Raw genomic sequence first — 27,090 nt, 5'->3', positions numbered from 1 at the left:
GGCTGACGTGCAAGATTATGCATATCAATGAGGTCAAAGGTATACGTACCGCACAGCGCATTACTAGGTAGCACATATACATGTACATGCGCTAATTGCATCAACTACTCGGGTTTTCCCCGAATATTATTTTGGATCTTGGATTTGATTAATTATTAGAGATGACGAGTTGCGTATAATATTAATAGGGATTATTATATTTTCGCGTTGTATTATTTTCGTTTGGAAAATAATACTCTCACTCTCTTTCTCACTTTTCACAATTTATTATGTGTTTATTTATATTGTCTGACTTTTGACATTATTCATGATTATTATTGATATGCAAACATTGTAGCCTCAGCTAAAAGCATTTGTTTAATAACGAAATTACATTTTGTCTAATTATAGAGGCTTTAACATTTGGATCAGAGTATTTATGTGGAACTCACGCAAGTCACACCCAGATACTATTTTAGATTAATTAGGTCTTTATTACAAAACATGTCGTGTGCAGGGCCTATGATCTTATTTTGGCCTATAATTGTGTGAAGTATATTTAAATATTCATGTATTTTTATTTTTATAATATGTGGATGTTAAGTGCTCACGGAAAGTTATTGGTAAGATGATATGGTATATTTTTATCATTGTTATGTGTGATTTCAACAGACATTGTGTTGTGGTTCCGTGCACGTGTATGTTTGCTTTTCAGTGCGGGAGAGAGAGAGAGAGCACGGAGCAAGGAGCACGGATCCATAAAGAGGAGAAGGTCCAAGGGCCCATGCAGTAGCGTGGCGCAGCCCAGGGACACATCAGCGGGGAATGTGGAGAGAGAGGAGGGCTGGGGGCCTAATTACTGCGGAGGGTAACATTGGCGAGTTAATGGTAGCAGAGAGGAGGTCTGGGGGCCTATTTACTGCGGAGAGTAATATTCGGCGAGTTAAGGGTAGTAGAGAGGAGGAACACGTCGGGTAGGACTGGTGTCCTGGTTCTACGTGGACTGGTGTCCTGGTTCTACGTGGACTGGTGTCCTGGTTCTACGTGGACTGGTGTCCTGGTTCTACGTGGACTGGTGTCCTGGTGCGACGTGGACTGGTGTCCTGGTGCGACGTGGGCTGGTGCCCTGGTACTGCGGGTATTTGGAGGAGAGTTGGGCCAGTCCGAGTTGGGTGGTGGAGGAGTTTGACTGGTCCGAGTTGGGTGATGGAGGAGTTAGTCGGTCCGAGTTTTGAGTGATGGAGGGCTTGAGCTTTGAGTGATGGAAGTAGTTGACCAATCCAAATGCTGAGTGATGGAGGTAGTGACAAGGCCTAATGGTATAGTAGGGCCTAATGGTTTGTATAGTGCTATTGTTTATAACACATAGTCTGTTGAAATCTATATTGTTGTTTACCATGTCGTAATTCTAAGAGTGATGATGCATAGAGATATATACGTCATGTATCGTAAAGATACATACGTATGTCATCTTTTATGTATTGTTGAAAATCTGGTCTGCACCTAGAGAGGGGCCTCTATGTGCAAATTTTCAATTGCGTTCAAAAACTTAGAGGTATTTTTCAAAATATTAATATGTGCCAATGCATATTATATGTCATTTGCATGTATTATACCTATTGGCATGCGCCGCGTGGGGCCATGCTGCCCAATTTTTCGTATGCCAATAGGTAGTTGTGTTTATATCATATTTGTCAAACTTTGTGATGATACTTTGCCACTACATGCTTGCATGTCGTACGCAAGTGTCGTCGATATTAGCATGGCGCTTCGCGGGGCTACTATGCCCAAATTTTCATTTTGTACTAAATAACTTAGATTTTTGTAGGCCTAACATGTTATATAATTATATTAACACATTTTTCTTATTTGACTCCGGTGATGATCGTTCTAGATTCTGGTGTGGCGTGTTCTAGCATGTTAATTTGGCCCGGGTTTACAAATCAGACTGTTGCCGTTGTGTAGCGTGTTATTGGTGGTACGGCAACTTGTGGTTACTGTTACCTGCTGCCCGGTTATTGTGACGCGTGAGACAGCCTGCTGGCCAGATTAAAAGCTAGTGTTGATCGATATGTGAGATGGTATTACTTTGTGGAGATAAAGTATATTCTGGAAGCCGTAGTATGTAATACAGATAAGACAAGTGCCACGAATAAATCAGTATACATTGTTGAAGTAAAACAAGATATCACTGTAGTTTCTTTGAGGTCCATCACAGTCTCCACCAGTGCATAGCCGGATTCTAGCTCCGGCAAGCCCACCTATAAAGCCACTTGCTAAGTACCTAGCCGCTCGGTCCCGTCACAAGTGGTGGCAGCGGTGGATTTGTTTGGAGATTAGGAGGAGTTGTGAGTTAGATGGACCCAGAAAACTGCGGGGATGTAAACGGAGAGTAACAAGTGGTGGCAGCGAGTAGTAAACCCGAAGTCGTGGAAGACCGTGAATTCAAAGAGAGGTGGAAGAGCAAGTTGAAGTAAAAATAGAGGAACAGAGAGAGTATTGAGCAATGTCGGGAAGTGAAGTAGGAAAAGATGGAGGTAGTCCTGGATGGAAGGAGAAGTGGGAAGGGCCTCGGCCCGGTGACAGTAATGCATTGGAGTTAAAGTCAACGGAGGGCAAGGTTGAACCAGAGCAACGGGAGGAGGCAGGCAGTAATGAAAGTGATATTGAGAGTGAGTCCGGAAGTGGTTCAGGCGCTGTCAGTGACTCTGATATGTGGGATGAACCTGATGATAGAGGGCGAAAGGCTGCACGTTCTAAGAATATGGCTCGGAAACGAAGGGATAGTACTTCTGAGGAAGAGAAACAGAGTCAGAAGAAGAGAGAAGTAGAGCGGTTGCAAAGGAGAGTTAAAAGAAGGACTCGAAATGTGTCTGAGGAAGAAGCACCCGCTACTGATGTAGAGATTGAGGGTGATGGCGCTAAACAGGAGCGGAGATGGGGTCGGTACAACCTTAGATCTAGGGGATCTGAGAAAAGGCGCCAAGGTTGGAGGCAAGTGAGGATGTTGACTCTCGAGAGCAAGATGCCCTGATGAGAGCAGCGAGGAACAGGCTTGATGTGAGTAGTAGAGATGCGGACCAAGAGTTGATGGAGGAACATCAACGCTACCAGTCGAAAATGGCAGAGCTGGATAGGGTCAGGCGCGAGCACGAGAAGGAACTTGCAGATAGGGAATGGGGGTTGAAGGTGGAAGAAAGGAGTATTGATGATGCAAGAAGGGCTTTTGAGGAAGCAGCTCGGGATGCCCAAAACCTGGAGATGGCACGCAGGGAACGGGAAAGAGAACAAATGGAGGAAAATGCCCGGGCAGAGCGTAAGATGCAGAAATTTGAGGCTGAAGCCCAAGTTAAGAGACAGGAAAGGCAAAAGAGGAAACAGGAAATGCAAGAGGAGGAAGAGGAAGGGAAGCAGGAGTTAAAGATGATGGATCAAAAAATACGGTTGATGGAACGGGAAGCACGGGAGAAGCAGGAGAGAATAAACCAGTTGCGAGATAGTCGTAGAGAGCAGGAAGAGTGTGAGAGGGTGGAACGAGAAATGGCGAGAAAACGCGAAGAAACTGCAATAACACAGCATGAAGAATGGCAGAGGAAAGAATCCCAAGAATGGGGAAAGAACACTGAGAGTCAGGCACTTCAAATGGAACTTGAGAGTCTGGACCGAGAGAAAGAACTCCGAGTGGCAAAATTGCGAGCATTGCAAGACGGGGAGCGTGAGCAAAAGTACGGGCCTGTGAATATGGCATGGCCATCCAGAGAAGGAGTGGAAGTAGGTTGTCAGACCGATGATTCCAATTCAGGAGAAGAAGTGAGACGGCAGTCTAAGAAACAAGGTCGGCAGAATGGAAGAAAAGGACTGCGCCAAGGGCACAAGGGTATTGGCACCGCAGAGCAAAGCCAGCCGCCCCCCTTAAGGCGTGATAAGAGGCTGAAGGGGAAAAGCCAATTTGAGGCCAAGTTTGGATCCCTATCGGGAAAGGCAAAACCAAAGGGTACTCTGCGTGGCCAGGAGACTAAGTCAGATCAAGTTGGGGATAAAAAGTCCAAAAAGGAGAAGAATAAGGCACGGATGTGTTCGAAGAAGTCACAACTGGCTAGCGAGACTGAAACTAGCAGTGAAAGTGAATCGGAGTCTGACTTTAGGCCTAAATCGTCTTCCAAGAGAGCATCGGTGTCAAAGAAGAAGAAGGCGATAGAAGTAGAGAGTGAAACTAAGAGTAGCGATAGCAGTGGGAGTGACTCTGACACATTGTCAGAAAGTGAGGACAAGCCTAAGAAAGTCAGGAAAGGGGCCAAAATGAGCACTGCAACGGCAAAGCTACTGAGAGAGTCCAAGGAGTCCAGTGAGGATGAGACTAAATCACACGCAGGAGTGAAGTCAGGTAAAAAGAAGTCTTCAAAGGGAAGAAGTCGCGGGAAGGAAGAAAATAAACCTGCATTGACATCCACGGATGAGTCCACCAGTGCAGACGACACAGTTAAGAAACGAGGAAGTATGAAGCCCCCAAAGTTCAATGGGAAAGGCTCATTTAAGGACTTTGCCGCCCAGTTCGATGCGTGTAGAGACTACAATGGCTGGTCAGATAGGGAGGCCGCCTTCCAGATGTTTTCTTGTTGCCAAGATGAGGCACTGGCCACGCTGAATGTGAATGATATTAATCCACGTGAGGTTCGTTATGCCAAAGTAGTGAAGGTACTTAAACGAGAGTTCGGCCCACGTGAGTGTCCCGAGAATTACTTCCTGTCTCTTTCTCGGCGTGAGCAAAAGCAAGGAGAGAGCCTCCGTGAACTGGGGAAGCAGATCAAAAGGCTAGTGGAGTTGGCGCACCCAAAGTCTGAGAAAGCGGAGAAAGATTACATCGCCAGAGAGCATTTCAAGAGGGCGATAGCTGATACAGAGTTGCGCAAGGAACTCTTCCGGTCGACCCCTAAAACTCTGGTGGATGCTATAGGGCTTGCTGAGAATGTAGAGTCATTCTGCAAGACGGAACAGACCAGAGGTCGTGGAAAACAGGTTGGCTATAGCAGAATAGCGAGTGAAGAGAAAGACGATTCTGAAGTGAGTGAGTTGATTGCACGTGTGAGCGAGATGGAGCGTGATTTGAGGTCAGTTAAACAAGCCAGACCTGAAGTTGCCTCTGGTAGGGTAGAGAGAAGTGATAGTCTTGGATACCAGAGCCAAGATGAAATGGTGAGGGTCTTGCTAGAGAAAGTGGAAGGAATGGAGAAAACGCTGAGTGCTGGGGCCCAAGGTCCAGTTAATAAGGGTCCTCGGCCATCCCCTGCAGCAAAGTCACAGCCACCACCGCCAAATGGTAGAGTGAGTCCGCGTCCTCCAGCTCGTCAAGACTTCCCACGGGGATGCTTCAAATGTGGAGAGCCAGGGCATATGCAGAGGTCCTGTCCCCAGCAAGCTGGTGAAAGGGTAGACCAGTGGAGTGAGTGTCGCAATTGTGGAGGCCGTGATCATGCTTGGTGGCAATGTGAACGCCTGTTGGCATGTTTTGAGTGTCATCAGGAAGGACACATGTACCGGAATTGTCCTGCAAGATGGCAGGGAAACGAAATGAGGCCAAACCAATGGTCCTGGGGGAGGCCACCTATGAGGAGGGACCAAGGCTGGAGACCGAACCAATTTGCGAGACAGGGGAACAATCAGAGTCAGACACCGGGAGACCGAACTTCTCACGGACATAAGAGAATTCGCCTTGGGGATAGGGGAGAAAGAGCCAGGGGAAATAAAGGATCTATGGGTTTCAACTGTCATACAGGGAGAGAGAGTAATGCTTTGTGTTGATTCAGGGGCCTCCAAAGTAACATTAACACCAGAGCAGTACCGTCAGATCCCACAGGCGAGACGACCACCATTGAAAGAAGAGAAGGTATACTTGCGACAGGCTGATGGGTCCAGAGTACAGATAATGGGATCAGCCTATATGGAAGTGCAAGTTGGTAGTCATGTTGAGAGTGTGCCAGTCTACGTTGCACAAGTCAGCGATAACTTGCTGGGAACGAATTTTCTGAGGAAGTGCGGAGCTAAAATAGATTTTGATAGTCTGCAGCTGATAATCCGTGGCGAGAAAGTGGATTGTCGCACAAAAGATGACAAACCATTGTATTCAAAGCTGGTTACGTCATCAGAGATTCGTATACCTGCAGAACATGAAATGGTGGTCCCTGCATGCTTGGCTGGTAACAGGAGAGGTAGCATGATGTGCTTGGTGGAACCCATAGATCAGGGGATAGAAGATGATGACTTGATGGTAGCCCGAGCCGTAGTAGACGCTAGCTCGGAGATCATACCAGTGCGAATTATGAATTTGGGCTCAGAAGAAAAGGTGCTTAAGGCGGGAAAGGTAGTTGCCCGTTTGCTCCAGATTGAGGAAGAAGATGTTGAGGTCGAATGCGAACAGTCGGTTCGCAGATGTGAAGAAGTGGGAGCGGAAGTGGAACTTCCAGAGCACCTGAAAGAATTGTATGAGCGATGTGCCACTGACTTAGAACCTGAGGGGAAGAGACAGATCTTCGAGCTACTCGTCAAGTATCAGGACATATTCTCGAGGGGCGAGTATGACATAGGGCGTACCAAGTTGGTCCAACATAGCATTGACACACAGGGTGCCCAGCCTATTAGACAGCCATTGAGACGCTCTTCACCTGAGCAGAGGACAGAAGTTGAGAGACAGGTGGCTGAGTTATTGGACAAGGGTCTGATACAACCTTCTGACAGTCCATGGGCAAGTCCAGTGGTTCTTGTGAAGAAGAAGGATGGGTCAAAGAGGCTGTGTTTAGATTATAGGAAATTGAACGAAGCTTCCGTCAAAAGCGCTTATCCGCTTCCGCGGATTGACGACTCGCTCGATGCGCTAGGAGAGGCGAAGTTCTTTTCTACTTTGGACCTTGCGTCAGGCTACTGGCAAGTAGAGCTGGACGAAGATGCCCGTGACAAGTCTGCATTCAGGACAACAAGTGGCCTGTATTCCTGGAATGTACTCCCCTTTGGGCTGTGCAACGCACCTGCCACGTTTGAGAGGTTGATGGACAATGTGCTGGCAGGCCTGCGTTGGGAAGCGTTGCTGGTCTACCTAGATGACGTCATTGTATTTGGCCGTACAATTGAAGAGTCCCTGACAAGGTTGTCCTCAGTGTTTGACAGATTTGGGAGTGCCGGGCTGAAGGTCAAGCCAAGCAAATGTTCCCTACTACAGAAAGAGGTCCGGTATTTGGGGCATATTGTGTCCGAGAAGGGGATACACACAGACCCGGACAAGATAGAAGCCGTGAAGGACTGGCCGACACCAGTTACACAGACACAGGTCCGTAGCTTCCTGGGACTGGCGTCGTATTATCGGCGATTCATACGTGATTTTGCTGATACGGCTGCACCATTGCACAGGTTGACGGAGAAGAGTGCAAAGTTCCAGTGGAATGAAGATTGTGAGAAAGCCTTTGGCACATTGAAGGAAGCATTGATAACGGCACCAGTTCTTGCTTACCCTAAATCAGCAGGACAGTACATCCTGGACACAGATGCAAGTAATTTTGCAATCGGTTGTGTACTGTCACAAGAGCAAGACGGAGAAGAGAGAGTGATTGCATATGGTAGCAAGTCACTGAAGAGAGCTGAGAGGAACTATTGTGTGACGAGGCGAGAGCTGCTAGCGATTGTGGAGTTCTTGAAGAAGTACAGACATTACTTGGGAGGGGGCCAAGTGAAGGTGAGGACAGATCACAGCTCCTTAAGGTGGCTGTCGAACTTCAAGAATCCGGAAGGCCAACTCGCCAGGTGGTTGGAAGTTGTGCAAAGCTTCGATCTCTGCCTTGAGTATCGCCCTGGTAGGCGTCACCAGAATGCAGATGGCTTGTCTAGGCGCCCATGTAAACAGTGTGGTCGATGGGAAGGGCAGATGGCCAAAGAGGCAGAAGAAAGCCAAAGACAGGAGGCAGAAGTTGAGGAGGCTGAGTTAGTGGAGACAAATGAGGTTCCTATGGCCACGAGTGAAATTGGGACCCAGACAGAGCCAGAACTCGAGCTGGAAAGTCGTGAGGGGCTGAAATTGCCCAAGTCAGCACTGAAAACGAGTATAGTAGCGGTGAAGAGCACACTCCGGTGGTTGAAGGAGTTGGTGTTATGCTGGACACACCAGTGACAGAAGCAGCAGAGAACAGTGACACTGAAGTATGGCTAAGGCATATCACTACCATGCCTGAAGTTTCGCTGACTTCTATCCGAGAAGCTCAAATGGCTGATGAGACCATGTCACCCATTATAGTGTTGAAGGAATCTGGGGGTGAACGGCCCAAATGGGAAGACGTTGCACATCAGTCAGCTGCACTAAAGACATACTGGGGCCAGTGGGACATGTTGACGGTGAGAGAGGGCGTCCTTCTGAAGCGATGGGAAAGTGACGATGGCAAAGAATTCAAATGGCTACTAGTGCTTCCGAAGTCACTAAGAAGGAAGGCACTTGATGCACTGCATGCATCGAAGACTGCAGGCCATTTGGGTAGAGAGAAAACCTTGCCAAGGCTGCGAGAACGGTACTACTGGGTTGGTATGAGTGCTGATGTCAGAGTTTATGTGCGGCAGTGCGTAGACTGTGCCCGTAAGAAGAACCCTCCGTGCAAACGTCGAGCCCCGTTGCAGCAAACCCGTGTTGGAGCCCCCCTAGAGCGAGTGGCAATCGATGTCTTAGGGCCCCTTACGGAAACTCACCAGGGAAATTCATATGTCCTTGTGGTAGGAGACTACTGGACTAAATGGATGGAGGCATACGCCATACCTGACCAGCGTGCGGAGACAGTAGCAAACAAATTAGTGCATGAATTTGTGTGCCGGTTTGGAGTCCCCCTAGAACTGCACTCAGACCAAGGGAGGAACTTCGAGTCAGAAGTTTTCAGCGAGATGTGCAAGATACTGGGCATCACCAAGACAAGAACTACCCCTTATAACCCGAAGTCTGATGGTTTAGTGGAGAGGTACAATCGTACGATAACCAATGCAGTGTCGCTGATGTTGTTGCCACTACAAGACCAGAAGGAGTGGGACAAGTGTCTACCCTATGTGGGCTTTGCATATAGATCAAGTGTCCAAGCATCAACCGGTGAAAGCCCTAATATGATGATGTTAGGACGTGAAGTATCTGCCCCAGTTGACCTAGTGTTTGGTGCCGTGCCTGGAGAAGGAGAATGTGCAACTGACTATGCAGAAGAGTTAAGGGAGAGAATGAGAGGTGTACACGAAAGGGCTAGGCATGCTCTTGAAGCGAGTAGTAGGCGTCAGAAGCGGAACTATGACCGTCGAACACGAGATCCTATCTATAAAGAGGGTCAGTTTGTGTGGCTGTTTGATGTCAAGAGGAGACCTGGCTTGTCAAAGAAACTAACACTGCCGTGGGAAGGTCCCTATCTAGTGGTGACAGCACTATCGGATGTCACCTTCCGCATACAGAAAACGGCCAGAAGTAAACCAAAGGTTGTGCATGCGGACCGCCTCAAACCCTATGAAGGACCAGAGCTAGAACCATGGGTCTTCGAAGCTCCAGTCCCGGCAGAGAAACAGTCTGAGTTGGAGACTGATGTGTTGCCAGAGGTGGAAGGATTAGTGGAAGCACCTAAACCGGATGACCCTGTAGCAAATGGGGACAAACCTACAGAGAGTCAAGGAACTGAAGAGAAGAACTCAAGTACGAAACCGGACACAGAGAGACCAAGTATCTTGAGGAAATGTCCAGTAAGATCGGGAGAGAAGAAGAGAGTCCAGTTCAATCCAGAGGTAGCAGTGCAAAACATCCCAAGATGGGGAAAAGGCAATAAAGTTCCAGGAAGTGGGCGTATGGTAAATCGGGTTGGAGACATAGGAGAACGTAAAGAAGCAGCTAATGCTAATGACACATATGGACCCCAGCTGTGGGTGGGACGTCGGAATCCAAGCCGAGTCAGACAGAGACCCATTAGGTACCGTTAGCCTAAGAGTAAACCAGGAGAGATTGCTGAAAGTATTAATCCCTTGTATTTTCTTTTATTACAGAAATCGACATGGCTTCTAATAGAGCAAGAGTGGATGAAGAATGGGAGAAGGAAAAGGAACGATGGCGAGAAGATTTCCGCCGGGAGTACCAAGTATGGGAGAGAGAATTAAGAGAAAGGGAGAGGAGAATGAGTCAGGCGGAAGGGTACTATCAGCACTGGATGGAAATGAGGAGACATGAACGTTGGCAGTGGGAGATGGAGTTAATGGAAAGAGAACGGAGGGTCAGTGCGCAGGAAAACGAGTTGGGTATGCTGGAGCGGAAATTAGAAAGAGCAGAAAGGAGGTTAAAGAAACAGCAAGAGCGGGTAGAAAGGAAGGAACATGAGAAGCAACAATTGGACAGAAAGATCGAGGACGCAGAGGAAGAGATACAGAGACTAGAAGAGCTCGAGCGGCAAATCATGGACCAAGAAAGGAGGGAGAAGGAGGAAGGAGAGTATCGAGAGAGTCTAGAAGAATGGTCGCAGCTAGGAGCTGAAGAAGACTAGGGATCTGCTGTCATCAGGAGACCGACTCCGTGTTGGACAAAGGATATTTTGGCCTCGGGCATGTCAGATGATCAAGCTGACTACCATTGCCAGGAACTTGTTGGCTTCAGGCATGCCAGATGATTAAGCTGACTACCATTGCCATGACTGAGTCGGAAGGAGCATAGGACGCTATATATTTAAAAAATGTTGTAGAGTAAATTGTGTATATATATAGGTGTAGAGTAAGACAATTTCGAACCCCGTTAGTGTTTCAAAGATCACATTTTGACGGAGCGTCAATAATGTTGGGAGGGGCTGTGTGACGGGATTCGAAATATTAAATATTATAAAGTAGTATCCTTTAATTTTGCTATCCAAATCACGTAGTGCGCCTTTTTAAAGGCGAATTTTCGTTTGCATTACGTCATTATCAATCAATCAATTAACTGGTAATAAGCCTCGCTGATTGGCTGCTTACCATGCGGTCTCGCTGGAGTGGAAATTTCCCCACCCGGTGATGATCGTTCTAGGTAATTATATTTCTCTTGTTCTTTCGTTATTCTTTTATTATTTTTATTATTATAAATGATACTAGGAATTCAATCATTCCAACTCATCTTAGATTATTATGTATAGAACACGTAGAGGTGATTTGGGAATCATGAAATTAATTTTAGGATGTATTTTAAGCGATTTTCTGTGAGCAATTCGAGTGATGCTTCGTTGTTTTATTTTCCATGTGTGCGTGTGTACGGAAAGCATAGCATCTCTGCACATTTCTTATCGGTTTGGGCCACAAATTCACCCCCAAAATCATGCTTTATCGTGTTCGTATTTCAAAATCATATGTTTTAAACAATATAGTATTCTTTGCTGCTCATTTTGGTGCGTAACAGGACTTTCTAGGTAAAGCGGAAAGAGAGAAATGGCTGATTTAGTTCGTCTATCTTAGATTATTTTGTAATTAAATTGATTTGGGTTCCATTATTGCTAGATGGCTGACGTGCAAGATTATGCATATCAATGAGGTCAAAGGTATACGTACCGCACAGCGCATTACTAGGTAGCACATATACATGTACATGCGCTAATTGCATCAACTACTCGGGTTTTCCCCGAATATTATTTTGGATCTTGGATTTGATTAATTATTAGAGATGACGAGTTGCGTATAATATTAATAGGGATTATTATATTTTTCGCGTTGTATTATTTTCGTTTGGAAAATAATACTCTCACTCTCTTTCTCACTTTTCACAATTTATTATGTGTTTATTTATATTGTCTGACTTTTGACATTATTCATGATTATTATTGATATGCAAACATTGTAGCCTCAGCTAAAAGCATTTGTTTAATAACGAAATTACATTTTGTCTAATTATAGAGGCTTTAACATTTGGATCAGAGTATTTATGTGGAACTCACGCAAGTCACACCCAGATACTATTTTAGATTAATTAGGTCTTTATTACAAAACATGTCGTGTGCAGGGCCTATGATCTTATTTTGGCCTATAATTGTGTGAAGTATATTTAAATATTCATGTATTTTATTTTTATAATATGTGGATGTTAAGTGCTCACGGAAAGTTATTGGTAAGATGATATGGTATATTTTTATCATTGTTATGTGTGATTTCAACAGACATTGTGTTGTGGTTCCGTGCACGTGTATGTTTGCTTTTCAGTGCGGGAGAGAGAGAGGAGCACGGAGCAAGGAGCACGGATCCATAAAAGAGGAGAAGGTCCAAGGGGCCCATGCAGTAGCGTGGCGCAGCCCAGGGACACATCATCGGGGAATGTGGAGAGAGAGGAGGTCTGGGGGCCTAATTACTGCGGAGGGTAACATTGGCGAGTTAATGGTAGCAGAGAGGAGGTCTGGGGGCCTATTTACTGCGGAGAGTAATATTCGGCGAGTTAAGGGTAGTAGAGAGGAGGAACACGTCGGGTAGGACTGGTGTCCTGGTTCTACGTGGACTGGTGTCCTGGTTCTACGTGGACTGGTGTCCTGGTTCTACGTGGACTGGTGTCCTGGTTCTACGTGGACTGGTGTCCTGGTGCGACGTGGACTGGTGTCCTGGTGCGACGTGGGCTGGTGCCCTGGTACTGCGGGTATTTGGAGGAGAGTTGGGCCAGTCCGAGTTGGGTGGTGGAGGAGTTTGACTGGTCCGAGTTGGGTGATGGAGGAGTTAGTCGGTCCGAGTTTTGAGTGATGGAGGGCTTGAGCTTTGAGTGATGGAAGTAGTTGACCAATCCAAATGCTGAGTGATGGAGGTAGTGACAAGGCCTAATGGTATAGTAGGGCCTAATGGTTTGTATAGTGCTATTGTTTATAACACATAGTCTGTTGAAATCTATATTGTTGTTTACCATGTCGTAATTCTAAGAGTGATGATGCATAGAGATATATACGTCATGTATCGTAAAGATACATACGTATGTCATCTTTTATGTATTGTTGAAAATCTGGTCTGCACCTAGAGAGGGGCCTCTATGTGCAAATTTTCAATTGCGTTCAAAAACTTAGAGGTATTTTTCAAAATATTAATATGTGCCAATGCATATTATATGTCATTTGCATGTATTATACCTATTGGCATGCGCCGCGTGGGGCCATGCTGCCCAATTTTTCGTATGCCAATAGGTAGTTGTGTTTATATCATATTTGTCAAACTTTGTGATGATACCTTGCCACTACATGCTTGCATGTCGTACGCAAGTGTCGTCGATATTAGCATGAGCGCTTCGCGGGGCTACTATGCCCAAATTTTCATTTTGTACTAAATAACTTAGATTTTTGTAGGCCTAACATGTTATATAATTATATTAACACATTTTTCTTATTTGACTCCGGTGATGATCGTTCTAGATTCTGGTGTGGCGTGTTCTAGCATGTTAATTTGGCCCGGGTTTACAAATCAGACTGTTGCCGTTGTGTAGCGTGTTATTGGTGGTACGGCAACTTGTGGTTACTGTTACCTGCTGCCCGGTTATTGTGACGCGTGAGACAGCCTGCTGGCCAGATTAAAAGCTAGTGTTGATCGATATGTGAGATGGTATTACTTTGTGGAGATAAAGTATATTCTGGAAGCCGTAGTATGTAATACAGATAAGACAAGTGCCACGAATAAATCAGTATACATTGTTGAAGTAAAACAAGATATCACTGTAGTTTCTTTGAGGTCCATCACAGTCTCCACCAGTGCATAGCCGGATTCTAGCTCCGGCAAGCCCACCTATAAAGCCACTTGCTAAGTACCTAGCCGCTCGGTCCCGTCACAATATTTTCACATCCTGTCTTTAGTATTTTCATCTTTGACAAAATAATCAATTTCCTTCAAAATCAAATTTCACATTTCCGTTTATGTTAAACATCAAAAGCATCATGCTTTATGTGTTTATGTATTTTGGGCCAAATATTGTAAACAATGTTATCCAGGCCTTAACAGCGATGTCAAAATTGATTTCGCCTGAAATTAAATGCACTGAAATGCAGCTTTCTCCCTGTACAACAGAGGCAATCTGGTTGTTCCGGATGTATTCTAAAGCCAACAAATCTGCAGCGAGATTATGTTAAAACGTCGGCGCCTTCACCTCACTTATTTTACAAGTGAAAAAAAAGTTACCATTCAGTGATTTCTCCCATCCCACTACAATGTATCTCAACCCAACACCAGCCTTGTTTATTTATTTATTTTAATAAAATTCAGTAAAGCATGAAAACTTCTTCCATTTTAAAAGAATGATTGAATATTTTCGGACTCTTGACCTCGGTAAAGGAAAAGAGATCCTTAATTGCATTATCAGCGTGGACGTATAAACCATGTGACAAGGTGCTATTGACAAAAATATGTTTTTGTAAGTAAACAAAATCATCTTCTTGACCTTAATATGCCCTGTAGGCCTGCACACCAAATTGATAGTTTTGAGGAAAAAAAACCCAACACAATGGTCCTGGTATTATAAAATATCTATACCCTTCTCGCGAATAATTGGGATAACTTAAAATTCACAAGGAACTAACTTTCAAAAACTCGGTAGCTGATCCTGCATCCTGGTTGCAATGGTTTATTGTGGTATGTAGGGTGTGCGTTTCTTAGCTGAAAATCACTAATTGTTTGCTGTGGTTTATCCAGATGATGTGTCTTGGGTCCCACAGTGGTCAATCGGGGGATTCCTGTAAAGTGTGCTGAGGTTTGTGGGTAATACCTGTGAGTAGCGCATGAAAAGAAAGTAAGCTATGGAAGCTGACAGAGAAGCATACAACCATAGACCCTGAAAAAAAAAAGAACTTTTTTCAGGGTCTATCAGCTTCACCTTCATGTTTGTATTAAAACGCGCAGGCCTATCATTTATACATCTTTCATCCATACATGCTCCCAAAGAGCATTTTTGGGTTTGCTTGAACAGCAAGTTGTACACTTGAGTACCAGGAAGCTGCGGTAAACCTGAGGCTAGACAAGTAAATAATTTTACACATGGTTACTTGGTTTACAAACGGATTATCAAAATGTTAAGAAAAGGTGATTACACTTGCGATAACAATCTGATTACTGCTTTATTATCATGATTATGCTGTGACTGCATATAGCGGGTTACCGCTATTTCGGGAGCCAATAAAAGAGCTTGCAAAATTTGCTGTAATCATATATTAGTAAATAACGGTTTACCGTTAAATTCAGTTTATTACGTGGTAAATTCAAACTCAAATACTTCGACGTTTTTGTTGAAGCACGAAGAAAATCTTACTGCAAATAGACAGCGTGCCTATATATAAAACTATATACCCAAAGTAGAAAATGGAGTTGACCGTTGACGAGTGGCCACTTATTAATTCCGTAAGTTTTATAGTCCAGATATAAACTGATAAGACACAACAAGAATCTAAACTGGCCATTATGACAAAAAAGTCATTTTAGTTTCTGATGACTGATGAGTTTGTTTTTGGTTGGGATGGGCACACCATCATTATTTATACGCCTCTCAGGCCCGTAACCAGGGGGGCTGCAGATGGGGGCGGCCGCTCCCAAATCCAAAATGCCCAAAAAGTCCCATTTGCGAGCGTAGCGAGGGAAAAAATCGGGAGTTTTTATGCCTCTTTGGTCAAAAAAGTCCACTTTTTCAAAATCCTCCCCTCGTCCAAAAAGGTCCAAATTAAAAAAAAAGTCCACTATTTCAAATTCAGCCCCCACGGGCCTGACGCCTCTTACTTATACTATAGTATTCGGAAGATAATCGACATGCAGTTTCGAAAATCGGTGACCACATTCAGTTTGAAAGAATCTTGTTTAGGCCTAGATGGCTGAATGAAGATATAATTAATATCATTGAATAACAGCCCACGAACTTGGAAGAGTTCGAAATTATCATGAATGATGCAGGTAAAATGCTGCGTGTAGATGATACAACATATTAAATGCAGCATTAAAGCTTCTGGTGATAAACATGATAAAGTTCTGTGAACTAGATGTGGGCCTAAATTCAACAGTTTAGTTTATAAAATTGTAATTCGAGAATTCATTGTTATCAATATAGCATTTTAAAATTAATATGTATTACGGGCAAGGAATGTTATTAGGATTACGATAGCTGTAAAAGATAAGAACGGATGAAAATTGACTAGGCCCTGTGGTGAAACCATAGTCCTTCCTAGGCCCTTTGGTGAAACACATATGCAATGTTAAACAGGTGTATAGCTTAATTTCGCCTCTGATGTTGTTCCCTTTAATCTCATCACTCAATTCTCCCACCTGCCACGGGTTTCTCATGTTTTCTTTCCTTCTCTAGTTTGAAAGCGTTTCGCTGCATTTAGCCAACTTATGTCACCGATGGCTAAATAGCCCATTATGTACGCCCTAGCTTTTCCAAAAGTTCACGCAAATGTTAAAATATGCATGGGTGTTTGCATAGGGAAGAACGTGACCAATCATCATCACCAATCTGAAGGCCTATTGTCGTGTAAGATGGCCTACCAGTATATATTACAATCAAGCAAGTTTCAAAAAAGTTTAAGAACCGATTAATGACCGAGTGAAGTATATGTACAAGGCACTACTTTCAAGACTTAACAAGCTTTTAACATGAAGAGTTTTCATAGTTTGAATTGAAACAAATAAACACTGAAACAAGATCCTTTGAAAATAAACATATGTTCTTTATGTATAGGCTATAGGTCTCGATCTATGTATAGACTCATGTTATTAAGGTGTGAACTATTTTAAAATGATTGTTATACAAAAAGACTGCCACTTCGAAAGCAACTTTGATCCACTTGAAATACTGAAAACAAACATTTCTGATCATGAAAAGCCTTTAGGCAACACAGTGGTTATAACTTTTGTAGAAAATGTTGTATGAAAGACGGTCTCTTCATTAAATTCAATCAATCAGTTAGATATCGGTTGTCACTTGTAGATTATGTGGTCAAATAAGGCCTACACAGCGGCCTGTGGCCACTGGCCAGCAGGCTCTGCACGGTCATGCATGTGCTGCAGATCGATTTTATTGAGACACTCGGAACTGAACGCAATATTTGAATATATATTTTACAAGTTACAACGCCTAAACTTTTTAATGCATAGGAAAGTTGCGTGTCTCGTTCTTCTGCCTCTGGTGCGTGCTATGGAAGTACAGAAGGCATACTGTTAGAAGGCATTGCCTGCATTCATATGCTTCTTGTGATTTTAATTGTTGGGTAAACACACAATAACTTGAGAAATGTTGGAATAGCCCTAAGCTGAATACTTTGCTTTTAATATTTCATAATAACGGTACCTTAATAGCCTTAACTCTTAATATGTCACGCAACGTGCATTTGTATGCTAAACATCAGTTTTCCTCAAGAAAGTCAGAATACTATTATGGTTTTGGCTGGTTTGTGGGTAATACCGTGATTACAGAAGGCTCGTTTGATTCACTCACAAGGGAACAGCTGTTTCACTATTCACACACCCCCAGGCCAAAGTAACACCATACTTTGTGATGCTCTGCCAGGTTTTCACCCCAAATTCATGAAAATGTTATAGCGTGCACCCCTGCCATATGATGCTCTTTTTGCTCTGTCAACTCCAGATACATTTTGCTATAATATAGTCCAGTATGGGCTACTACACATGTATATCCCCAACACATGAATGATATATGTCAAGGTTATTCTGCTCAGGTTTCCAACAATTTCATTTCAACATTTAGAGGTGGAATATGATGATATTGCAGGACATATTTTGCCATGTTGAAGCTAAAATGGTGTAATAACTAAATATGGTGCAAAAGTAGAACATATTCTCGCGGAAAGCACACAGATGGTTCTTTTTAGGCTAAAATGACCAACTATGAGATTTATTTGGTCAGAACCCACATACATTGGGGATGATTGTATGGACCATCCCGCACTTTATATCAAAATAGGAGATTCATGATAACATTCTGCCTGACTCTACAAACAGATCTTGTGATATCCGTCTTGGTGCGTCTGTTTATTATAATTCATTTTCATAGATACATTTTGATACATGATTGACTCAGCTGGCAATTTCGTGAATAAATGAGCTAAAATTGTCCTGCCACCCAAGCGCAAAACGTTATTTTGGAGGACAACATTACGAAGAAGAAAAACAAAGCAATTAGCCTTGATGACACAAGCAAACGAACCCCTATAAACATGAAAACTCTTGTGAAGCAATTCATGTTTGAATGTGAAACTGGTTTATGTTTTCAGATATGACTTGACAAGGCCGGTTTATAGATGAACATTTGGAAACACCCGGTATTTTGAGGTTAATTACCACGATTACACCTGTGGTTGTATGTTTAACTACAAATTACACTGTGTGGTACAAATATATATTTTGTTACAATTTGTTGAAACTTAAATCTGTATTGAAACAACCTTCACAGTCATGTTTACAATGTACACACATCTACAAAATTATTAAGAATTGCATGCATGTAGGCCTACAATTATATTTCGCAATGCAAATTGCGAAAATGAAAGTGAAAAATAGGTAATAGCCAGATCATCCATTTTAATATGTAAAGATCTGGTTATAAAATGATGATAGTAGGTACCATGTTATAATTATGTGTGGTGACAACCAACGACATCGGTGCAAAATTTTGAAGCTTGTTATATTACCACAGGGTAATCCATATGCACTTAGTGGGGCGCGAGAAAGATACAGTTTATTTTGACAAATAGTACTAATTAATTACGCCGGAAGACAAGAGGAATCTCTATCTACTCCATGGGATACCAGAACCAACCCTCTCATGTGATAACGGTCATCTTTTACATGAGTTGTCAATTAGGCCTCCAGTGGTGATATAGGCATGATAGGTCCTTCTGTTTTGGCGAAAGAAGGGCCACCATCCAAGAAGAGCTGCCATTATAATTATATAAAAGTTCATGTGTAACATTCAGCATGTTGATGTTCAAATAGCCATCATCATTATATCATGATCAGGAGATCCACATATCCATGTATCACATGATTTCTTGCCTCAGACTACAGGGGAAATTTCTCAATTAAGTCATAATCAAAGTCAGGTTTAATAAATGAGGGGGTGGGGGTAATAATGCTAGAAGTGTGTTAATGGAATAATATGTAATTTAATTATTCAATGATGAGGTCGCAAAGTGCATTTGTCATGTTTGATGCCAATTGGTGGAACAGGTATTCCGAATAAACATAAAGTGATAGATCCGTGAATACACCATCTGCCATGTCTGCCACTCTGGAAATCGTTGAAATGGGAAAATTTTGGTACAAAGTGGGCTGCATCATCATGAATTCATGATCATGTCCAAACCGGGGTGTGTTTGAACAGAAATGTTGCAGTAATTTATACCAGGAGTAAATATTGCTATATATTTATACGCACCATGACTACAGTGTGTATTGGGTTTGGGGGATCACTTACCAAGCAATATCAGTAGCATCTTCTTAACAAAACAGTTACAAAAATCCATGTATATTATCCTTGACTTTATCATCTTGAAAATTCAAAGAAGGTCGCCACTTGAGCTGGCATTTACATTAGTGTTCCTGTTCTGGAGAAATGATTCCCACAGATAGAATGTCATCAAAAGCAATGTTTGGAGAAAATAAATCCTTGTTTACTGGTAGCAAATGCAAATGCGGTTGTAACTTGTATTAAAGTTGAATTGTTAAGCTATGATGAGTCAAGTTCCAAACAGATTGGAAACGTACTGTATCCACCACGAATCTACTGATTCATTAAACTGAAAAACTTGGCACCAATTCCATTTTACCATGTGCAACTTTGGTATAAAGTGTCAAAGCGAAACGGATCAAATTCAAAATGAAACCGCCAATATAAATGTTTGGTAATTGCAAGTCTCCAGTATTACACCACTTTATAGCATGGATATATGGTTTATTCCTTGTAGAAATCCAAGTTGCCCTAAACCATCTAATCTGTGAACTGTCCAATTGACTCCAACCAACTAGGAGCTAAATGCAGATGATGAATCTACCAGCCGAAAACTTTGATGAGGAGCTAGTTTCTCACACATGCATAGTTTTTCTGCGCTTGTGTATGTAGGATACTATAGATAACAGACTGAACTAGAGGCCACGTACTAATGGGTAATCTGTCAGTCACTGGTAATTTGATACTGGTTCCATTGATGGTTTTACTTAGTCTTTTCTCCAGCCAAGTTGGTGTTGAGGTAGAATTGACTGGACCAGAGACTAGAGTTCGGAAATGGGAAGGGATTTAAAAAGGCAATAGGATGCCCTCAACTTATACACTGCGAATAAAGGTGCTGTATTTTTGACAAAACCTGCGATTTAAGGGACTGTTCACAAACACTTGTAAGGGGGGGGCTGATGCAAAAAGAATTCATCGCGAACTTTAAAGACCTCAAAATTTCAGCCCCCCCTTTTTGATATGAAAATTATGGGTCAACCCCATCATATAACTCAATTTTCCCAGAAAAATTTGTAGTCATTTTTTAGGCCACCCATTAGTTCAACAAATTTCAGGCCCCCCTTTTTGCATCAGGCCCCCCTAACAAGTGTTTGTGAACGGTCCCTAAAATATATCTCACACAATTTTGATATTCCGATAAAGCAATCAGTTCACCGATACACGCATAAGAAAATGTCATGATTACTTTTTGCTGAACCATGAAATGGTATTATTAATATACAAGTGGTTACTTACTTACTAGCTTACTTACTAACCTTTTTGTTTGAAATGGACATATTTCGAAATATATACTTAGACTATGGTATAGTCGATTTTTGATAAATAAAAATATGTTATTAATCATGACAAACGCATTAAGTTGAACTCGAAATTATACTGGTGTTTATTACAATTAAACTTAAAGTATCCAATAGTATTAAATGATCATAACAAAGTTTATATAATTAGTGACGGTAAAAGTATATCTTGACATAAGTATAATGGCTCACTTCAATTTTTAACAATACTTTGGAATCTACCAGTTTATGGATCGCGAAAGCCCGAGTAAAACATTGGGAAGCTTACAAACAGAGGGATTACGGTGACTGAAAATATCAGATGTGAAAGTCTATCAATTGTAAACAAGCGAATACAAATCAGAGTGTTTTGTTGTTGTTGCTGCTGCTTAAATGTAATACCGTATAGCTGCACAATGGGCAAGTGGACTACGGAGACCCGGGTACGGAGAAGTCTACGAAAAACCACCCAAGGTATCATAGGTACTACACCCCGAGTGGTGTCAAATGAAAGAGGAAAAAGCAAATGATATTTCAAAATAATAAAAATATTTCCTCACCAGTGGGTGACACTCCTCATAAGACTCGGGTCAATGTTCATATGGGTCCATTTTATATCTCAAAATGCCAAGGTAAGACCCACACGTGTCAAGTGAAAGAAAGGGGTAACACTCCTTATAAGACATGGGTTAGAACTAGCCCCGTTCCACAAACCGCGACACCTCTCGAATAGCTACTATCCCAGCAAACACAAAACGTTTTCGACATCATTCGCAAAAGGTTATAAAAGGTTGTCAGAAAACGTTTAAATGTCGGGTTATATAAAGGGTATATTAATGGTATAAAACGTTTTCATAACATTAAAAATCATTTTTGATAATCTACTGCTCAGCAAACAAAAAATGTTTGAGAGAAAACGTTTAAATATCGGGTTATATAAAGGGTATAAAACGTTTTAATAACATTCCTAAAACATTTTTGAAAACTTGATACAAAACATTCTAAACAGAATGTTATTTTGGGGTTGAAAAAATATTTTGCGAAAAATGTTTGCCCCAAATATTTGCAATAACGTTTTAATAACGTTTTCATGACCTTTATATAACCCGACATTTAAATGTTATTAAAACGTTTTGAAAAAAACTTTTTAAGGACATTTCTGTGTTTGCTGAGTGCAAATATTTTAACATAATGTTATTTAAGTGTTGATAAAATATTTGGCAAAAAATGTTTGCAAAAATAGTTTACAATAACATTTTTGAAAACATTTTAAAAATATTGTTGTAGTGTGTTTTCATACAAAACGTTTTAAAACGTTTTCATGACCTTTATATAACCCGACATTTTAATGTTATTAAAAGGTTTTTATGTAAACCAAAAGCCAAAATATAACTTATAACAAACGTTTTTAAAACGTTTTTGTGTTTGCTGGGATCCTACAGTTGGAAAAGCATCATACAGGTAGAGTACAGCACAGAAACCAGTGCTAACATGGGTCAATATTCATATCCTTTTCATGTCTCAAAATGATAAAATTGACATATATCTCGAAATGCCAGGACTGCCCCGCGAGTGGTGTTAAATGTCGGTGTGCCCCCCGGGCTGAAGCCACGTGGTTCAGCTCTGGTGCGGTAACCGCTCTAGTTACTGATCGACATGCTAGACTAGTGATGTCAAACATGACATCTTGGTGCTGGAAGACCCATGGAAGGAATAACTCATTGGCAGGTCACCAGCACACACCGACATCGCCCGGTTAATAATTACATTATACAGCAGAGACACTGAAATGAATACCCGCGATTGATGCACGTGAATGTGCTATGCACGATTTGATATTCAGACGATAAATCTTTGGATACCGGGGTAGAAAATGATGAATATCTCCCGTAATTTATTTAGTCTAAAGAAGCCAGATTTTGTTCCTTGCACCGTGAATATATGTGTTGAACGGATGATAGTCGTTAGCGGCTCTGACGGATACTTGCGCATTATAAATTTCCATATTATTATTATTATTAGCTTGCGTTTTGAGAAAGAAGCTTGCGTCTTGAACTCAAAAACTTACAAAAATTCTGATTTTATATGTGCCGAACTATAGCGCATGCAGCGTAGGCTAGCTCCACTCACTCGTATGGAGTGGAGGCAGTCTAAAAACAGATGACCCCTGACCTCATAATGGCGTAGGCCTATAGCATGCTCACTCACACACAGAGAGGTCGATTACCAGGCTCTTGTCAGTAGCTAGTCAGATGTCCCTCGGCTCATTATGACTCTCAAAGGTCGGAAAAATGGCCATGCGTGGCTGTGGATTGAACCCATGGCGATTTCTGTCATGAAGATATCGGGGCGATGACACTGTGCAGCAGTGAGCAGTCATCTTCGGAGCCTTCATTTCATCTTTCGGATGATCAGCACCCGGCCTTCTCTGGGAATATCACTATTAAAAAACCACTTTATATTGGCCTAAAATATTTTGGAAAATCAAGAAGCTTCACGAGATGAGTATTATAATAGGCGGCCTTGATAAACCGGGTTAACATGATGGTGATATTAGGATGATACTACATTCTAAGAAATAAAGGTTGTCCTCTCAGGAGAACCCTTAGAGGTACTCTAAAGAATGGTTCCAAAACCATGGAAAATGGCCCCAAACATGTGATACAGAACGGGTTAGAGAACCTTCAAGGGTTCTCCAAAATTAAATTTTTTAAAGGTTCAAGAGGGAGGATTCTCCTGAGACATGTGAGAGGACAAAAAAGGTTCTATTTGATAGAACCTTTATTTCTTATAGATAAACTGCATTGCACATGTCCTCTATAGCATAACCCTGAGTATATCGTGTTTGTTTGTTCGTTCGTTCGTTCGTTTGTTTGTTTGTTACCTAGGTTGGCCTATAGCCTATAAGCGGTATGGGACGCACACTTGGGTCCATGGTAGGCCTATATCCATTGTCAGGCCAGAGTCTGTTGTCAGGCTAACCAAAAATGACATAACATGCTTTTCTGGAAGGGATAATGGCAAACTATATAGAAAGAATTGAAACAAGGAAGGCCACTCCCAACAAAAGTATAACAATTTTGCTCTCTTAGCCTTCGTGTCCACTGTCCAGAAACAAGAAAGTAGACATTCCTATCCCATGCATGAAAGGCTTTTTACTGTAATTATTTTATTATTTTTCATAGTGTGATTTCTTTTAATTTATAAAATTCGAGTGGGAAGCGCAGCCTTCTGTAAACTTTTGATGTCTGCCAAATGCCAATGCCCGAGTCTTCTTCACTACGAATAACGATGTCCACTGACATCTCCGGTAAGGCCACTGGAGTTTCGGACTATAATCTGAGCAATTTGTTTGAGAGCTTTTGAGCCTGGTCCAATCAGGACCCAAGCGTGTCTCTACACTCACCGTTTTAACAAGCAATACAAATAAATCGAGTCTAATACTAATAGTATCGAAGTTCAAAGGCCTCTGTAAAGTTTTAGCAAACAACTAGAGGTGGCAGCAGACTGACTAAAGAATTATGATCTGGTGGTGATCTGAGACAAATTGACGACTATAAAACACACTTTGGCCATCATCCACTTGTATTATGGTCCGTAGTTGAGGGGGTAGTCTCGGTCGTCGCAATAAAGCAAGTGCAATCAAGTCAGCAATGATCCCATCAAGGATGTTTAGGCCTAATCCGCCTCCTGGGAGACTGACCTCTCCTCCAATATGCTCATGTCATGTATGTACCGGGTATATCCAACGATTTTTTCATCGTTTTGATCTTAAGGCCATTACCCAACAAACACAAAACGTTTTTAAAACAGGTTATATTTTGGGTTTTGATTTTGCTAAAAACGTTTTTATAATAACATACAAGGTCATGAAAACATTTTAAAATGTTTTGTATGAAAACACACTACACCAACATTGGAAATGCTGTCAACCTTGTAAATGCAAAACAGATTTTACGAACATATTTTGCCAAATATTTTGTCAACACTTAAATAACATTATGTTAGAATATTTACAGTACGGTACGTTGTCAAAAATGTTTTTGAATGTTATTAAAACGTTTTATACATTTATACCATAACCACGATAACCCGACATTTAAACGTTTTCTGGCAACCTTTTGCGAATGATGCCGAAAACGTTTTGTGTTTGCTATTGGTATTCTTTGGAAAAATCGCGTTCCAACCAGCAAGTTTGCGTAAAAGGTGGCAACCAGTAAATTTTTAGTCGGATAGAACTTGCTTTGATATGAGTGTAAAGTTGGGTATGACTGACATGTTTGCTTTAATATTGACATTAAATAAGAATAACGGATGACCCCGGGGGATGACCAGTGAGCATTCCGAGAAATTCAGGGTCAAAGTTTACATAGTTGTCCAAAATCAATATTGTTCCGATTTTGTAAAACCTATTGCAAAATATTCCCTATTCAGAAAATATATAGTTTGACCTACCTACGACCAATCAGTCTGGGGTTTTTGGTGAAAATGATCTCAAAATGTTTGTGTTGTTATACGAGCGTATAATCATTCAGAAAAGAAATAGTTTGCAATATCTACGATGTTTCGTTACCATGATGGTAACACACCAAAAGGAATTACTACCTATTGAGTCTAATTGATGTATTTTCCTGCGCTACCTAGGTAACGAAATGTCGTACATAGTGAAAACTATTCTTTTTCTGAATTACTATAAGAAAACAAACACTTTCAGACCATTTTTATCACTATAGGATAAACTTTATGTGTTTGACCCCTATCATGCCTACAGAGCACAAATGTCAACCTTTGATCTTTTCGATAATAACTCCAGACTGATTTGTCGTAGGTATGCATACATGTACTGCAGTTACTGTAATACACAGTGCTCTTGCCATTGACGCGTGACCTCTACAAATAGCGTACGTTAGAACTTGGGATTTGCCTAGTTAACGTCGCTGTGTGAAAAATAACCGGCCAATATTAAAAATACTCTTCTAAAATTCTAGAAAATATAGTTTTGTAACATGTCCTAAATTTTTAGCTAATTTAGATGTTTGGAAATATTCGTACTTTGGTGTTTTAGTGTATGTTATTACATTGCCTAGTTGACGTCGCTGTGTGATAAATAACCGGCCAATATTAAAAGTACTCTTCTAAAATTCTAGAAAATATAGTTTTGTAGTATGTCCTAAATTTTTAGCTAATTTAGATGTTTGGAAATATTCGTACTTTGGTGTTTTAGGAAGGATATGTAAACGACAGATAACACCAAAAAATATGAAGAAATTATTTCCAAACCGTGTTAAGTCTGCAAACCACCATGTTTCTCATTTTCAAGAACGCTGGTTAACAATAAGCAGGTATATTGTCTCATTTCGTAAACAAAAGCTCACACAGAATTGTTCTCTGCGTTCGCTTTATAATCGTTCACCCAACTGAAAATATAATACCAGCTCATTGCTCCATTGTACATGTAAAGCAGAAACATATGTTGTGTGTATTTAACCAGAGAAGATGATTTAATTAGTTGAGCTGTTTTCAATGAGTGTTATCTTGGTTTAATAGCTTTTAATTTTAATGGTGTTTTAGTCCTGCAAAGGTCGTGGTGAATTTTACTGTGACCGCATCATGGTCAAACTATATATTTTCTGAATCCTTGTGACTTGAGAAATATTTCGATATATGGCTTTTACTACGGTGCGAGAGGTTGCGGGTTCGAACCCTGGCGGTGCCTAGTACGCTCTCGTGGAAAAATTGAATTAGCTTGAAATTCCCCAAGCTGGATAAGGAACTCACTGCTAATTTGTCTCGTTGTATAGGCACTAACCCGTACGAAACTCGGGGAGCTGATCCTGGTTGCGAAGGTTATTTATGGAATGTCTAAGGGTGTGCGCTCGCAGCAGCAAAGTCCCTGAATTGTTGTTAAATTGTTTATGGAATGATGTGGGGCCGTAGCGGTCAGCGACAACCTGTAAAGTGTGCTGAGGCTTGTGGATCAACGTCTAGGCGTTGTGCATGTGCATAGCGCACAATAAATCACTGCGTTTTTTTAAAAACCAGATCGGAGCAATTTCGAATTATGGCCCTGTATTTAACCTTTGACCTCATATATAGTTTTATTATTATTATTATTATTATTATTATTATTATTATTATTATTATTATTATTATTATTATTATTATTATCATGCTGCATTATCATTATCATTATTATTATTATTATTATTATTATTATTATTATAATTATTATTATTATTATTATTATTATTATTATTATTATTATTATTATTATTATTATTATTATTAGTGTTATTATTATTATTTTTATCATTATTATTATTTCATCAACTTTTTTTTCTTTTTTGTATCTCTCCGCTGATTTGTCGAAAGTTT

General features: G+C 41.4%; 1 protein-coding gene across 1 annotated transcript in view; it reads right to left on the bottom strand.

The window, feature by feature from the left end:
• LOC140158423 (low-density lipoprotein receptor-related protein 6-like) overlaps nucleotides 1-19,934 on the bottom strand; it is a 162,208-nt gene extending 142,274 nt beyond the window's left edge. Inside the window, 1 exon segment of the mRNA XM_072181513.1 lies at nucleotides 19,406-19,934. Coding sequence (XP_072037614.1) covers nucleotides 19,406-19,424 — 19 coding nt within the window. The 5' untranslated portion in view covers nucleotides 19,425-19,934.
• Between the last annotated feature and the right edge of the window lie 7,156 nt (nucleotides 19,935-27,090).

The sequence above is a fragment of the Amphiura filiformis genome, chromosome 8 (genome assembly GCF_039555335.1).
Source record: "Amphiura filiformis chromosome 8, Afil_fr2py, whole genome shotgun sequence".
In the NCBI taxonomy this organism is placed as follows: domain Eukaryota; kingdom Metazoa; phylum Echinodermata; class Ophiuroidea; order Amphilepidida; family Amphiuridae; genus Amphiura; species Amphiura filiformis.
The sequence above is the reverse complement of the archived record's forward strand: the minus strand, read 5'-3'. Positions and strand labels throughout refer to the sequence as shown.